The sequence below is a fragment of the Balaenoptera physalus genome (genome assembly GCF_965194825.1).
Source record: "Balaenoptera physalus genome assembly, chromosome: 16".
Lineage (NCBI taxonomy): Eukaryota > Metazoa > Chordata > Mammalia > Artiodactyla > Balaenopteridae > Balaenoptera > Balaenoptera physalus.
The window spans coordinates 72,191,963-72,207,671 of record NC_138898.1 but is presented as its reverse complement, the minus strand read 5'-3'; the positions used below and the strand labels follow the sequence as shown (position 1 = coordinate 72,207,671).

Sequence of the window (15,709 nt, the reverse complement as noted above, 5' to 3'; positions counted from 1 at the left end):
GATACTGGACCGGAGGGCGCGGCGCAGTGCCTCCTGGGTCGGCGTAGCCATGGCGGCTCGTGTCCTTTGCGCCTGTGTCCGCCGACTGCCCGCCGCCTTCGCGCCGCTGCCCCGGCTTCCCACGCTGGCCGCGGCCCGGTCACTCTGCACTACCCTGTTCCCCGCGGGGGCCAGGGCGAGGCCTGGGGCTCCGCATCCGGCCTCGGTGCTCACGCAGGTGATTCGCGGTGACTTTGGGGGGACTTGGCTGGGGTCAGGCGTCGGGCCCGCTCGTGGTGGTGGGGACGGGCCAGGCACCGGGGCCGCAGCTACTGTGGCTGCTGTTGGCGGGGGTGACCCGGGGACACCTGCTCGCTCTCCGTCCCACTGCCTAACGGTGCTTGGTTGATCCCTGCCGGGACCCGGGGGACCTAGTGATTACGGGCAACAGCACAGACCTTCCAGTCAAACACCCTTGGGTTCGAAAGCTGACACCGGAATTTTGGAAAAGCCTTGTAACCTCGCTAAGCCTCAATCTGAACCGTAAAAATGGGATACTAGTTTCTACCTTGTGGAGTTTCAGCGAGGTTTAGAGGAGATGATACAAGTAGAGTACCGAGGGCGGTGCTTGGTAAGCTCTCACAGTACTGGTTGCCGTTAATCGTAGTGATACTGGTAAATACCGTGATAGTTTTCTAGGATAAAAATAATGACAGGGTGCAGAGAGGAAGACACCCTGGCCTACAGCCTTCTTCACAGCAGTTCTCCCTGGATTTCTCCCTGTGGCACCTTGTGTCTGTTTCTCTTGGAAGGATAGGAAACAAGTAGTATCTAGTTTTTTTTTTATCTGATGAAACCTTTTTGAGAATGAAACTTTCCTTAGGTCAGTGATTCTCAACCGTGGCTGCACATTCAAGTCACCTGGGTAGCTTGAAAGAGAAAGAAAAATAAATCCCTCGTGGGCTGCACCCCTCCCCGTCTGATTTACTTCTCTGGGATGAGGCACTGACATGTGTTTAAGTTCCCCAGGTGATTCTGAAGCGCCTCAAGATTAAGAACCGTTGTCTTATAGTAGGATCGACTCCCAAGGTTAAGTTGAGAATTCCCTTTTCAAACTCCAGGACTTCATGTAATTGTGGTTTCAATCTTGACTAAGATATGAGAATAAAAACTAAGGATGCCCTGGCCAAATCAGTTAGAATCTCTAGAGGTGGGGCTTGGTCATCGGTTTTTAAAAGTTGCCAGTGATTCTTTTACGCAGCCAGTGTCAAGATTTACTGACAGTGTAGTGGATTCATTCAGGGGGCATTGTCTTATCGATGAATCAGAAGGTTAAAAGTGTCCCCTTGAAGTTGAGTTAAAAGAGCAGTGTGTATAGTTGCCATTTTGTTCCTGAGACCGACTTTGGTGTTAGGCTAAGAGGCAAAGTGATATTCCTTATTCTTAGAGCGCTGCTATTCAAACTTGATTGTGCATACTGATCACCTGTGTTAAAATACAGATTCTGGAAAGGGGCCTGAGAGTCTTCATTTCCACAGGGCTTCCAGAAGACCCTGCTGCTGCTGGTCCTTGGACCACGCCTTGAATAGCAGGGTGCTTGGAGATGTTCCACTGCCTCTGCTCGGTTTGCAGTTACCGCAGAGAAACCGTTTTCTTTATATTTACGAAGTGGTTTTGACTGAGTGCTCCCGTTTAGCCACCTTATATCCTTTGCGGCTTGAAGTGGAGAGTAAAGACTTGGTTCATTGTTGAGGGATACAGAGGTGGATACAAAAGAAAGACATCAGTTCCTGTCTTCATTGGACACGTGGCAGCTATATGTTAACCTTGCCAGCTTATTCCCTGCTGTGCTTTCTTCCCTAGGCTGTTCTGACACTACTTTCTCTTGGTTCATCTCTTTTTGTACCTAGTTGGGAACTTTCTACCAAATCCTTAAGTGTTGGTGAGGTCCAGAGATCTCTTACCACACACTCTCCCTGGCCTGTCTCTTCAATTTCTGTTATTGCCTGTATGCCAGTCACCCCAAACCTCCCCCTCCAGCCCTTATTCATCTTGTCTGAACCTTCACTCGTTCTACCTCTTCCGTTCTGTCAGGTTTTCCCTCCTCAAATCCATCCATTATGTTCGCCCCAGAGCAACTAGTTATTCATTTATATACTAACTGATTCCCCCAAAAAAGGAGCTAAGGCAGCTTTCCTGGGTCTAAAAATATAACAGTATAAAATAGAAGGTACGAAAAAAAGGATAGTGGCCTAAAATGGGGCCTTGAAGTCTTATACTTGACCCAGAACCCCAAATCTGAAGTGTCTGGCAGCCAGAGCACAGAGAATTTCCATAGAGTTCTGGGGCCCAGCACCCAGATGAAGACAAAGCACCTGTGCAGGGGAAGCTCAGCTGTTGCTGGTACTGGAACCAGACTGACATGCATGATGGTGTTGGACTTGGGGCTGCGATCATGCATTCATTTTCCCCACATCATTCATTCCCCAGGAAGACAAACCTATTTTGTCTTACTCAAGGCTCTGCAGCCCCAGGCCCTGTCTCTTCAGCCTCAGGGCCCATGTCGGTGTACCACCTTGCCCTTTAATCTCCAGCAACATGAACTGATTTCTTCCTACACATTACACTTTCATGCCTCGTTTCCTTTTCTTGGCCTGTCCTTCCCTCCTTGAAAAATCTGTCCCCATCCTTTTCCTGGCTAATTGCAAGTCTGGAGTCTCTACCTTCCTGGCCTCTCAAGGACTGATTGACAACTTTTGTTACTGAAGCAGCCTACAAATACCTTTGCCACATTTTTATTATAATTGATATGTTCTGTTTGTATTGGTCTTCTCCATTAGACCATAGGCTTTTCTGAGCGTAGAGGTTATGTCTTATTTATCTTTGTGGATCCAGCCCACCACACAGTGCTTGGCACATAAGGTAAAGCTCAAAGGCTGCTGAGACAAGCAGGTAGTAGGTAAAGGCAAGACATTGCCACATGTGAGGACAGGTGTGTGTACAGTGCAGAAGCAAGAAGAGAGGCTTAATTACCCCCAGTCAGCATGGTCTTGAAGGCAGCAGTTTCTCAAGCAGTCGGGGCAGGATGTGATGGCATATGCGGAGGCCAGGAAGAGCCTGGCACTTACTTAGGGATGACCCTTAGGCGCCTGTGGAAGGGAGAGACCCGAGTTGAGGTGGGAAGACAGGTATATTGAAGGGCGCTGTATACCGCACTGAAGAATGTGGGTGTTCTCTGTCTAGGTCACAGGGAGTAAAGATTAAATGCAATTTGTTGAAGGAGTGTTTGAGACCTTCCTCCCAATCAGCTGGGCTGGGTGACCCAGTAAACATGATGATGAGGGAATGGGAAGAGTGGAGGTTGGCTCTGAGGTTTCTGGCTAGAGCCCCAGGTGGTAGAGAAGGAATAGAGGTCTGCGAGCAGGTGTTTTGGAAACAGGTAAGGAATTTATTTCCAAACTGAGATTGAGATGTCTGTGCTATCTGGGTAGAGCTGTCCAGGGGGTAGTTTGCAGAGATGGTCTTTAAAGCCATCTGGGTTCCTCTGAGTTTCCCTTAGAGATGGACCCCATTGGAGGTAAGATGGACGTTAATAGTCAGGTTTACTTCTACTAGTCCACAGGGTAGTCATTCTTTCCCTGCAGACAGTGCCTTCTCTGATGTCTGTGGGAGGTCATTTTGTCGCATGTAATTGTTAAGTGTAGATCTTGGGGGAGAATAATTAACACCAGAAGCAATGTTGGCTGTTGGGGACATTTTTCAGAAGTGCTTGTCCATTCTATATCTTTTTTTTGTTTTTGTTTGTTTTTAAATGGCTGAGATCCAGTAGAAGGGAGGCAGTAAGACCCTCCAGGAGGCCATTCTGGGAAACCTGGGGCAAGATACCTAACCTTTCTTTCTCAGTTTCCTCATCTGTAAAATGGGGTTATTATTAGCTCTAAAGGAGATGACATATGTAAAGTGCTTAGGGCGGTACTATGGCCTGACATAATGATAGAAAATCAATAAAGAGACCAGAGCTGGGCAGTGGCATCGAGAGGGAAGGAGTCAGATCGAGTACTTCGGGGCTACACTACTGCCAAACTCTCAAACTGGCAGGTCGTTGTCGTCCTGATCCTACTAGATAGCCCTAAATAGCACTTCCTAGGTGTGTGCCAGGCAGTGTTCTAAGCCCTTTATGTTTCATGATCTCATTCATGCCTCACAACAGTCCTGTGAACTTGGGTACTGTTGTTTATGCCCATTTTACAGATGAGGAAACAGGCATAGAAAGGTTAAATAACTTGCCCAAGGCCAAACAGCTAGTAACAAAGAGCTAGTGCCAGGGTACTTCTGTCATTCCGGAGTCTGAGTTCTCACCCGCTACACCTTCCTGCCTCCTGCTGAGCCCACTGCAGCCACCCTTTTAGACTGGCATATGGTCTCCAGGTGGAGTCCCCTTTGATCTCATTTAATCACAGGGTACCCACCTGGCCCCTGTAGGCACTTGCCAGTGCTGCTGGGGTCCTTGCTGACACCTAGTGGGCCGCTTGGGTTAGCTGCGTGCAAGCGCGCCCTCACCAGCTTCTTCCTTTCCCTTGGGTGCCGTGCACATCAGCCTCCTCTGCCTCTCACCCTCTCCCAGCGATAATTCCACCTCATACCACCTCTTGCTATGCACACAGACGAGGCCTCTGTTAGATCTTTCCACCTCAGATTTCTTTTCTGTCATTACCAATATTAAGTCATGTCTTCTCCCTCTTTCTCTTTAGTCCTTTCTGCTTCTTTACTTTTATTTGTGGCTTGAAAGCCTCTTCTAGTCATTGTTGATAAGTAGGCTGGTGATGTTCCCAGAGCAGAGGTCTCCATAACCTATGCTGTAGTCGGAAGGGAAAGGAGACCATATAAATTTAGACAAAAAAGAACAAGTGCTCTAAAACTCTGAAAGTACCCAGAAATACTCTTTAGAATATTTGTAAAACTCTTCATCTAATCTCTTTGGCTTGCTGATTAAACCTGATTTCAATACCTGATTTTTTTTTTAAGCAAGATAAATGTTTCTAAAACAGATGTATACTGATTTGGTTCATTTGGCAGTGTTTTTTTATTATGATTTTTCGTAGACCTTTGTGACTCTGGAGGACCTTAACCCCAACAGGCAAACCCACTTTCTGTGGGTTTCTATGCCCTAAGAACTCCAAACTGCAGACTTAAAATCAACTTTAGAAGGAGAACAAACCAGTTCAGATTAGGGACTTCTGCAGTGAGAACTGCCAAACGGCTGTCTCATTTTCTCCTCTTGTGCACCGTACCTCCCACGGCCTTAAGTCCACTGATCTGTGACTTGGAGCCCCTTCCACATTTGGTGAAGGGATCCAGTCAGGACCCTAACACCTAGTTGAATACCAAGTAGGCTAATATCAGAGAGATTTGAGATACTACTCCATCATGGCAAAGACCAGAATGGCTCATTATTTAGCTGGTGGCAACAAGGCAAGCCCACTTGGAAGGAAAATAGATTGGAATGTATGTCTATCAGGCTCCATCATCCTCTTCTTTGGGTTGGTACTGGCTTCATTTGTCTTGGCCAAAGTCAGTGTAATTACTGCCGGGGCCAAATTAGACCCTTCCAGTGTATGGTTCTCAGTGTGAGCTGCCTTTCAGTTCACCCTGACAACTCTTGGCGTGAGTTATTTTGACTTGGGTATTAAAGGTGGCAGTGCCTTACAGAGGCAGTGGGCTGCTTGAGATGCCATGAGAAGCCTTAGGCTCTTCTGCAGGCCCTAGATGATTTTAGTGGCAGTGTTACTGAGCGGAACAAACGTCCAAAGCCTGATGGCTGAACAGAGGAAAGGGGGCCAGTCCTGGCTCTGAGGGGAAACGAGATCCATTTTTATGCTCTTGAACTGCTAGGGCTTCTGAAACTACCCAGCATGAGGCCTCGGTGTGTCCTAATGGCCACAGTTAGAATCAGATGAGGTGGGTTTGCTAACCCCATGAAAGCTTTGTGAAAGACATCTGTAGGCCAGTGCCTTTATTTAGAGGCATTTCAGGCTCAACAACAGTGCTTCCCTACTCCCTTGGTCTAGGTTCCAGGTGGAGTTACACCGCTGTGCCGCCAGTATAGTGACGCACCCCCTTTGACATTAGAGGGAATCAAGGACCGTGTTCTTTACGTCTTGAAACTCTATGACAAGATTGACCCAGAAAAGGTAATTGATGTGGTTTAAATGTTTTTTCTTTAAATGAGTATTTAGTCACATGGTACAAAATCCAAAGGGTTTAAAGGACATTCAGTAAAAAGTCACCCCAGGCACCCAGTTCTCCTTCTGGGAGGTGCCTGACTTCTTGAGTATTTTTCCAGAGATTCTCAATGCACATGGAAGGGCATATATATATATATATATATATATACAAGTACATGTATGTATATTGTATGTACTATGTGATCTGTATCTCCCAACCTTTTAAAAAAAACACAACTGGTAGTACACTGTAAATACTGTTGTGCACCTTGCTTTTTTAACTTAACTCTTCTTGGAGTTTTTCTCACAGGGCTTCCTTAAAACATTCCCTCTTTAATAACAGAATCTGTGGTGTGGGTAGGGTAGTTTGTTTTTGGTGTGGTTTTTGAAGAATTCTTCCTGGTGATCCTGAGGTCTAAATTAAAGACAGGGTGATCGTAGACACTGTGTGCTATTCTTGAGGGAGCAGAAGGTCACTTGTAAGGTGTGGTGTCTTAGTGGTCAGTAAGGCAGCAGGAAAAACCAGACTCTCACATGTCATTCAGAACAGTGATCAGAGATCATCATAAAGTATATAAAGTGAGTTCATCATTAGCTTTATATATATTGCTAACCATTTCAAAATAAGGTAGAGTAAGTTAACATATAAAGCACACCAAGTGTGGGTTGGCACACGTTAAATGTATAATGTTAGTTATGGCTCTTTATGTTTAAAATATGGCCTCTTTATATTAAAAAATCTTCTGTATAATGATTGATATTTCACCATTCAGTTGTCTTGAGAAACAAACGCTCTCACAGACTGAATTTTGCGTTTGGTGTTTCTTTTCTTGCAGCTCTCAGTAAATTCCCATTTTATGAAAGACCTGGGCTTAGACAGTTTGGACCAAGTGGAGATTATCATGGCCATGGAAGACGAATTTGGTAACACACACGGGCTGAGTCTTGGACCTGCCTGTTGTGGCTCTTGATTTCAGTGGATTAAATGCAGAGAAATGCTGGGAGCCTGATTGGGGTTTGCAACAGTCGTGCCCACCCCTCCCCCACTCCTGCTTACTGTCGGGGGAAGTGATTATTAGAGACAGTGCACTTGTTTGGAGAGCACTTACTGCAGGTCCGCAGAGTGCCCGGTGTAATACCAAGGGCTGAGCGACCAGAAGAGGCCTGGGGGAGTGTGGCACAGAGATTCTTGAGGTGGGGCTCCAAGATGAGGGCATAGCACCACCTGTGGAGAAGCTGATGACACCTTGGGGCACCGTCTCCCTCCTCCCCCTCCCCCACCCCCATGAGCTAGGCCTAAATGTCTAGAGAAGTGCTGGGTGTGCCAAGGATAGGGCGTGTGCGTGCACAGACTCATGCGCATGCACGCTTTGGTTTCCTGCAGAGCCTCCCATGCACACTCCAACTTACTCTTGTCTGGGACGGTTAGTTGTGCAAATGAGACCTTTACAAGGTTCCACAGCTGATTTTGGGGGTGAATTGCCTGAGTGGAAGCCAAGGGGCTTCTGTGCCTTCCTACAGAGCAGAACTTAACTACAGTTCCTCAGAGAGTATGCTAACTAGAGGGATGGTATCGGTTAGGGCTACGGGGTTTCTTTTGGGGGTAATGAAAATGTTCTAGAATTAGATGATGGTGATGGTGCACAACCTTGTGCATATACTAAAAACCATTGAATTTTGCACGTTAAATGGGGGAATTTTCTAATATGTGAATTATATCTAAAAAATATGTTGCCTGGAAACATAACAGGCTCACAACTTAAATGGAATTCAGGGTTGCTGGAAATTTTTGATGTACTTCTGGGTATTGCTAAAGTGTTAGATACTTTCAGTTCTAAAGGACTGGCATTTTCTACACTCACGCATTGTTGCACATTTTACTTTCAGGGTTTGAAATTCCTGATATAGATGCGGAGAAGTTAATGTGCCCACAAGAAATTGTAGATTACATTGCAGATAAGAAGGATGTATATGAGTAAAATATCAGGTAAATAACTTGATTTATGGAATTATGTTCTCCCATAGAATTAATCTCTCTGTGGTTCTTCAATAAAGACAGACTTGGGAAGAAATGGAAAAATGGAAGTGCTTGACAGATTTTCACTGGTTATAAAATGCAGGCACCTTCTGGTTATCTGCCACTCCAAGGAGGCCAGCCCTAGTGATCATCTTTCTCCTCCAGAGGTGTTGACAGCAGTTCACTCCTGGACAGGACTCTCTTACTGATTGTCAGCCCTCCTCGTAAAAGCAGCCTTGTACAAAAAACTGTGCAAGGCAACACAGAAGCAGAGACCTCTGCCTCCCTCGGTTACCCACCCAAGGGTAACTGTCCAGGAAGCTGAGATGGCCTGGCTCTTAATTAGGCAGGAGAGGCCTCTTGGGTAAGAGGATGGACTCTAGCGTCAGACACCTGAGTTTATCCTCAGCTCTGCAACATTCTATAAGCCTGTGGTCTTGGGCAGGCTGTGTATCCTCTGTAAGCCTCAGTTTCCTCATATGTAAAATGGGGATAATGATAGGACCTACCTGGGGCTTCTGTGAAGGTAAAATTGAATAGTGTATGGAAATCACTTAATACAATGCTTGATGTAAAGAAGCCTCGTGATAAATATTAGCTATTGTTCTTAGGCTGTAGAATAATCAAGTGATCAGACTTTTAAAATAAAACATTTTATTAGAGTCTATAACTTTATAGTTACCCTGGATTTAGCACCTCAGAGATTATCACTTAAGGTCAGTAGCACCAGAGAGAAACACTGAACTTGTCTTTTGCCAGACCCCTTTTCTTCACTGAGAGAAGACTCAGAAGATGCTGGCGAGTGTCTGGAAGTGAGAACGCATCTCTGCATCATTGCTGACTTTGACAGAGTAATTCTGTGTAGACTTGTACTTAAAGTGTCTTAAGTGTTTTTGCCTGTTGAAAATAAATCTATAAAACCAACATTTTTCTGTCTTCAGTTTTTTAATTTTGTCTCTAAAGTGCTTTCTTTATATTGACATTGCTTAGCATTTTTAGAGATTTGTCTAATTTGTCATTGGTATTCATGCACATCAAAAATATGACTTTTCCAGCAGGGTACTTGAAACAAGTTGCTCTCCCATCACCTTCAGCATGAGGAGTGAATTAGTGATAAAAAACATTTTGCCTCAAAAATGCCTCAAATATATTTGTGCCTCCATTAGTTTACTGATTATTCCATGTATCAGCTGACACCAGTGTGTGGGACTAATTTTTCATCCCTGTCCTAAGGATCTATTTCTGAATTAATGGAATTTAGTGATTTTGGAGGATAAAAGGTTCTCTTTCCTCCTAGAAGATTACTTTGACATTGTGTCTTTGTCATATATCAGTAAGTATTAACTTGTGCTCCTTTTATTCCTAGCACTGCGTTAGGTCTTTGGAATTAATGTAGGCAATTGCCTAACTCTTGATGAGATTTAACTTGAGAGACCTATCATAAAATACTTCTCTACTTTTCCCGAAACTTCTAGTTTGTAGGAGGGAGGAGACCAAGGTCTTGTAGTTAAGTAGGAAGTAGCGTTACAGAGGTGGAGGGACTGGCTTAGTGACCCTCAGCCGGCAGAGAATCTTCATGGCTGAGGGGTGACATGGCAAGATTCTGCAGTCTGGTCTGGGGTTCAGGCCACACTCCCACCTGCTTCTCCTTCTTGGAGGTACCCAATGTTGCCAGTTCCTTCTGTGTCACTCTAGAATTACTATAGACAAAGTCCTTCTGTGTCACTCTAGAATTACTATAGACAAAGTCAGGCAGCCGTATTTCCGGCCTTTTTCAGTAATAGGAAGCATTCATTGTTATACTGCATTTTTTTTTTAATATTGATACTTAACAAGGTATTCTTGGAAAACTGCCAAATTGGAGCATAAGGCACTGCCTCATTCTTTTTCACAACTGCATTTATTCAACAAATAGTTTGAGTGCTTATTAGGCACTAGAGGTCCAGTAGGCAACAAAACAGGCTGCACGAGACTGCTTTGATGGGAATGTACCATAATTTAACATCTGGGGTAAATGTCCTCCTCGCTATTTTAACCCCCATGGCAGCTGCACATTTTACCAAAAATTGCATCTGTGTTTATTGCTGCCTAAGATCATGAAGTCCAGCAGTACTGCCACCGAAGTGACTGCTTGCTAACCTCTTAACCATACACCTGCAGTGAAACGGCCCCTTCACATCATTCTGTAGCTAAGTCCCGAAGGAGCCAGAATGAGGAAAAAAAGCTCACTGAATCACACACATTACTCATTGATGATGCTATTAAAGATCTGGGTGTTCAACAGCAGAGGCCTTTCTGGTCTAAAAACTTGCTGTAAAGTTCTGTGAGAGACCTGTGTGCCACTATACACAGGCACCAAACTGGCCAAATGTAGCATTCCAAAGTGCGTGAATTAGAATAAATGGGATTGTGTGCATAGTTTTTAATTGTCTCCCACGGGTGCCTTCGAGGATCAGTGTGTCTGCTGTAGGCAGGGCCCTTCGTGAGAGGGTGGCTGGGAGGCCTGTCATGACCTGAGTATGGCCCTGTCGCTCTTCTGTGTCTCCCAGACAGCCAGTGCACTCACGTACCCAGTGAAACAACAATGTGCTCACCATGTGCGGTGCACGCCCCGAGGCAAGGCCTCGGTACACAAGGATAAAGATTGTCTCTGCTCTCAGGTAGCTCACCATCTAATACGGGAGACAGTTAAAATCCACATGATGTTTCACATTCAGCATCACCAATACCTGACGTGATGAACCGAGGACATGTCACCTCTGATATTGATAAAACTGATCATGAGCAAACAAATCCAGAAGGTGGGACTTTAAAAAGCCAATGATATGGGACAAAAAGGACAGGGTAACTAAATTAAAGGAGACCAGAGACACATCAACTTCATGGGAAATGTGAAGCTTGAAAGGTTTGGGGGAAAAAAAAGACATTTTGAGGACAATTGGACTCTACATAGGTGATAAGACAAGTGTTAAATTTCTTAGATATAATCAGTATTATGTAGTAAACTAACCTTATTCTCAGGAGATACATACTTAATACATCTTGAAGCATCAAGATGTCTGCAGCTGACTTTCAAATGGTTCAGGAAAAAAAAAAAACAGTAGCAAAACTGTTAACAAATGGTGACTAGCTGACAGGTATATGCACGTATATGGGCATTCACTGTACTACTGTCAACTATCCTGTTTGAAATTTGTCAAAATAAAGAGAAAATTCAACATGATACATGTAACAAAAAGTATATTGATGGCATACAACTGGATATCCAACGATATGGGATTGGTTAAATAGAGATAATTTTACACAATGAAAGATTGGTGTTTTAAGTGAAGAGACTATAAACAGCCTGATTCCATTTCCATAAAACACATACCAAAATGCTAAAGATTACCACCACGTGGTAGAAATAACATTGGCTTATTTTCACTAATCAGTATTTTCTAAATTATAAATACCATGTGTTGTGTAATAAACGAAAAACAGAAGTATTAAAAATCTGTGAAAACTGAGAGTCGTTCAGCAGAAGCTGAGGAGAGAGGCTTGGGAAAGGCATTCCCAGGCAGTGAAGCCTGAGCAGAGTTTCTAAGGCTCTGCCAGGGTCAGCCCCGTGGCAAGGGCAGGAGACATGGAAGCGCCCCCGTGTGCACAGATGTCATTTGTTCAAGCAGGGATATGGCTGGAGCGTGAACTCATGGGTGGGGGGGCCTGTGGTTCAAGCTGTGGCCGGGATCAGGTCACGAAGGAGGGCCCTACCATCTGGTAAGGAACTTGTCGGTAGTGGGTGTGGGATTTTCTGCAGGGAAGACACAGTCAGCTATACTTGAGCTCAGCGGTTGGCGGCAAAGGGTGGACTGAAGGGGATGAGTTTGCTGGTTACTAGAAGAACCCAAGAGAAAGACGCAGATTTGGAGGATGGGATAAAGAGAGATGGATTGCAAAAATATTCTGGGGATAAAGATAGCAGTACTTGGTCAGTTAACGGAGGAAGTTAAGTCTAGGGTATCTCTCAAGCTTATGGCTTGGGCTATTGGTGCTGGGTGAGTTGCTGTCTGAAACAGGGAATAGAGGAGGGTCAGACTGAAGAGGGAGACAGGGACTTCCCTGGCGGTCCAGCAGTTAAGACTCCATGCTTTCACTGCAGGGGGAGTGGGTTCGATTCCCTGGTCGGGGAACTAAGATCCTGCATGCCACGTGGCACAACCAAAAAGTTGAAAAAAAAAAAAAAAGAAGAGGGATATAATTTCAGTTTGGGATGATGGATTTATTTGTGGGATGCCCAAGCAGATGACAGATAATGAGCCAGATCTCAAGAAAAACTCTGGGCTGAGTCAGAGTGTTTGTGAGGTGCTTCCCCTGGGCCTGTTCCCTCCTACTGCGAAGTTCCCACTGAGGATCCCCTCTCCCTCTGATAAGGGATTTACGTGGGAATGACTGACCCTCTGCTCATGAGATGGCCTCTTAGTGCTTAAGCCTAAAGTGAATTCTGCTTCCTTCAGAGGGGGAACAGAGCTGGGGTGGAGAAGCTAGGAGAACTGTGTGAGACTTACCCCTTGAAATTTCTCTATCAAGTGCCCATGTATTACTTACTGTCTTAGCTTTTTAAATGGTAGCCAAGCAATAAATGTCAAGGTTCGAAGTTTACAAAACAAGTCACAAACACAAGTTAGTGCCCTTAAGACATTAAACTGGGGAGAGAAAAGAAGAAAAACTATGAAAGCAAGACAAGAAGTAGCCAAGTTCTTTCCTAAGTTCTCAACAATACCATGAGCATCTGCACAGACTCTGGTGTCAGGCATATCTGGGTTCTGAATCACAGCCTTGGTCCCTGACAGGCATATGACCTTGGCTAAGTCACTTCCCTAAGCCTAAGTTTCCTCCGATGGGTAAAGTGGGGCTGACAAGAGGGACGTGGTGGAGTGGTGACAATGTAACGCGTGTGCGTAATCTGAGCCGGTGCCTGCCAATGGACAGACTCAGTGAAGGAGCTGATGTTACGGGACTTGCAGGCGGAGTATTTAAGAGCAAGTCCCCCGTGGAGAGAGGGTCCAGAAGAGGAACCCACTCTTCACCAAGGCTGGAACCCTAAAGAAGGTCCTTTCCAAGTGATTTACCTGGCACATAGCAAGAGGTCCAATCCCTGCTGGGTGGTCTGCCACAGCTGCTGTTTTCTACACTCTGCAGTATTCACCTGAAAGCCCCAGACTCACAATGAACGGAAGTCAACTAACACATGTCTCGGACGCTAAGGTTATTATGTTTGTGTGCTTGTGGAGGGCAGAGTAACAAGCCAATAAGAGCCCTGTCTGGTATTTCTACTCTGGAATTCTTGCGGAAGAAAACAATTCTCTTTCCCTTGGGGTTGCAAGTCTGGTAGAAGCTAAGTCAAGAGAGAACAAAGCAGAGCCAGGAGTTGGAGGGTCAGGCGCCTGATGTGACTTAAGCGCCTGCATAGGCCTAGGTCTGACACTCCGGATTTTCTGGTTATATGAGCCAAATCCTCTTGCGTAATTCATGTGAATTGGGTTTGTCACCAATAACCAAGAGTCCTCAGTCACGGACCCCTGGAGTCCTTAAATCTCAGACTTAGATGTGGGAGGGAAGCCAGAGTGATCAGAGGACAGGGGGACTCTAGCCAGCGGGGGCGCGAGTTCCCTGACAGCCTCCTCCTGAACCCCAGCTCCAGAAGCTGCAGTAACAGACGGTACAAGACTCACGATGGGAAGCGAAAGAGAGTCGGGGTCACCGTGAAATTAAGATTAAAAACATATGGGAGATTACTTTAAAGTGAGAGAGAAAAGCCAGGACTAGCAACAACAGAGAAGTTAAAAGGGTATTTAAAAAAAAAAAATACAAGACTTGGGAGAAGGACTCAAAAACATAAGGATTACTGATTGGAAAGAACAGTTCTAGAAGATATATTAGACCATGTTACTAATATCATATCATCTGTATATTAGATGATATTGCTGAATTGATATTAGTTTTCTTAGGTGAGGTAACCGTGTCATACTTAGGTATAACAATGGCCTTATTCTTCAGAGATGCTGCTTAAATATTCACAGGTGAAGTGTCATGATGTCTGCATGCCTGTCAAATGCTTCAGCAAAATAAAGTATGTGAGAGAAAGCAAATGGAGTTAATATTTTGACACCTGATGAACCCAGGTGAAAGCATGAGGTGGTCACTAGCATTCTTCAACTTTCTGTAGGTTTGAAAATTTCCAAAACAAAAAAGGGAAGACAGCAAGGGACTGAAATTAGATATGGAGGAAAGTGGTAAAAATAGAAGAAACTTGAAAGCTAGGAGTTATAAAATGCGGTGCAGAGTAGGAAAGGTTCTATCAGTAGAATAAGATAGGCTAACAAGGCTTCAGAACAAAAATAGCCTTGATGAACTGGAAAAGCCAGAGGTTAATCCCAGCTAGAAGCAGCCGGCTGGTGTTGGCACAGGCCTCCAGGGTGGAAAGCACGTCAACTTCCTACAGCCGGCATGGGCTAGACAGACCGCTCGGGCAAAAGCAGGAAGAAGTCCTTGCCTCCTGCCCTAATGACAGTCTGTTCTGTGGGATCCTGTTGTAGAAAGTGTTCTGTTAGCTACCCACAGTTGAGAAAATGCCAAGATATCTACCCCCCCAAATATGGTAAGAAATTCAGACTGGAGTTTATCTCATTCTCCATCTTAGGAGGGTCAATCATCCTATTCGTTTTAAGGTGCCTGCAATAACGGTTCAGAATTGGGATAGAATCCAGAAGTACCCTCTGTGCAGACCGAAGATTCTCTAGGTGGGCATCAGGCAACGAACAGCATATAGCACAGCCCCACCCATCCCTCCCTCCCATATAACAGTTAGAGGCTTAAGAATCTAACAGTGTTGTTTCAGGATTATGAGGTATTGGAAAAGTGGAAAAGAGCCAGGAAGGGGCAGTGAGACCACAACCTTCAGGAACATTTACAACACAGGGGGAAGAGAAGAGAGGGTTCCAGTGGGAGTGGTGCTGGGTCAAAACCAGTTCTGACAAACTATAGTCACTCTTTGTGCCAAGGATTCTGCTTTTGTCCCATTTTTGGTAACAGATTTCCCTCCCTCCTCCTGGGTCTTTGTAGCTTGAGGCTAGAGCTGCAGCTCCGTCTCAGTGTTTCACCAAACACGTCCTCGAAGAGTGAAGTCACACGAGGCGCTAGGCGGGAGGCGTAAGGGCTGGGAGGCAGCTTCCCCTCCAACACCTGGGGGCCGGGCCAAGGAGAACAGCCCTAACAGGGACGTGGCTGACTGCCGAGGTGGTAGTGTGACTAACACAGCGTAAAACAAATCAAACCCCTTTATCAACTATTTTCAGCAGGAACAAATTTGGATATACGTATACGCCAAATAAGTAAGAAGGTAACATGGTACACCACAGCTGGCCAAAAATGGCTCTGGGCCCAGTTCCAAATGTTGGTCAATCCCCAGTACAGATTAGGCGCGTGAAGAATTGGAAGGAAAAGGAGA

General features: G+C 45.3%; 1 protein-coding gene across 1 annotated transcript; it reads left to right on the top strand.

Moving 5' to 3' along the window:
* On the top strand, window positions 1-9,144 carry NDUFAB1 (NADH:ubiquinone oxidoreductase subunit AB1). Its single transcript, XM_082431143.1, has 5 exons — window positions 1-217; window positions 6,048-6,170; window positions 7,040-7,127; window positions 8,091-8,190; window positions 8,980-9,144. The coding sequence occupies exons 1-4, from the start codon at window positions 50-52 to the stop codon at window positions 8,180-8,182; spliced, it is 471 nt and encodes a 156-aa protein (XP_082287269.1). The 5' UTR covers window positions 1-49; the 3' UTR covers window positions 8,183-8,190; window positions 8,980-9,144.
* Window positions 9,145-15,709: the final 6,565 nt, after the last annotated feature.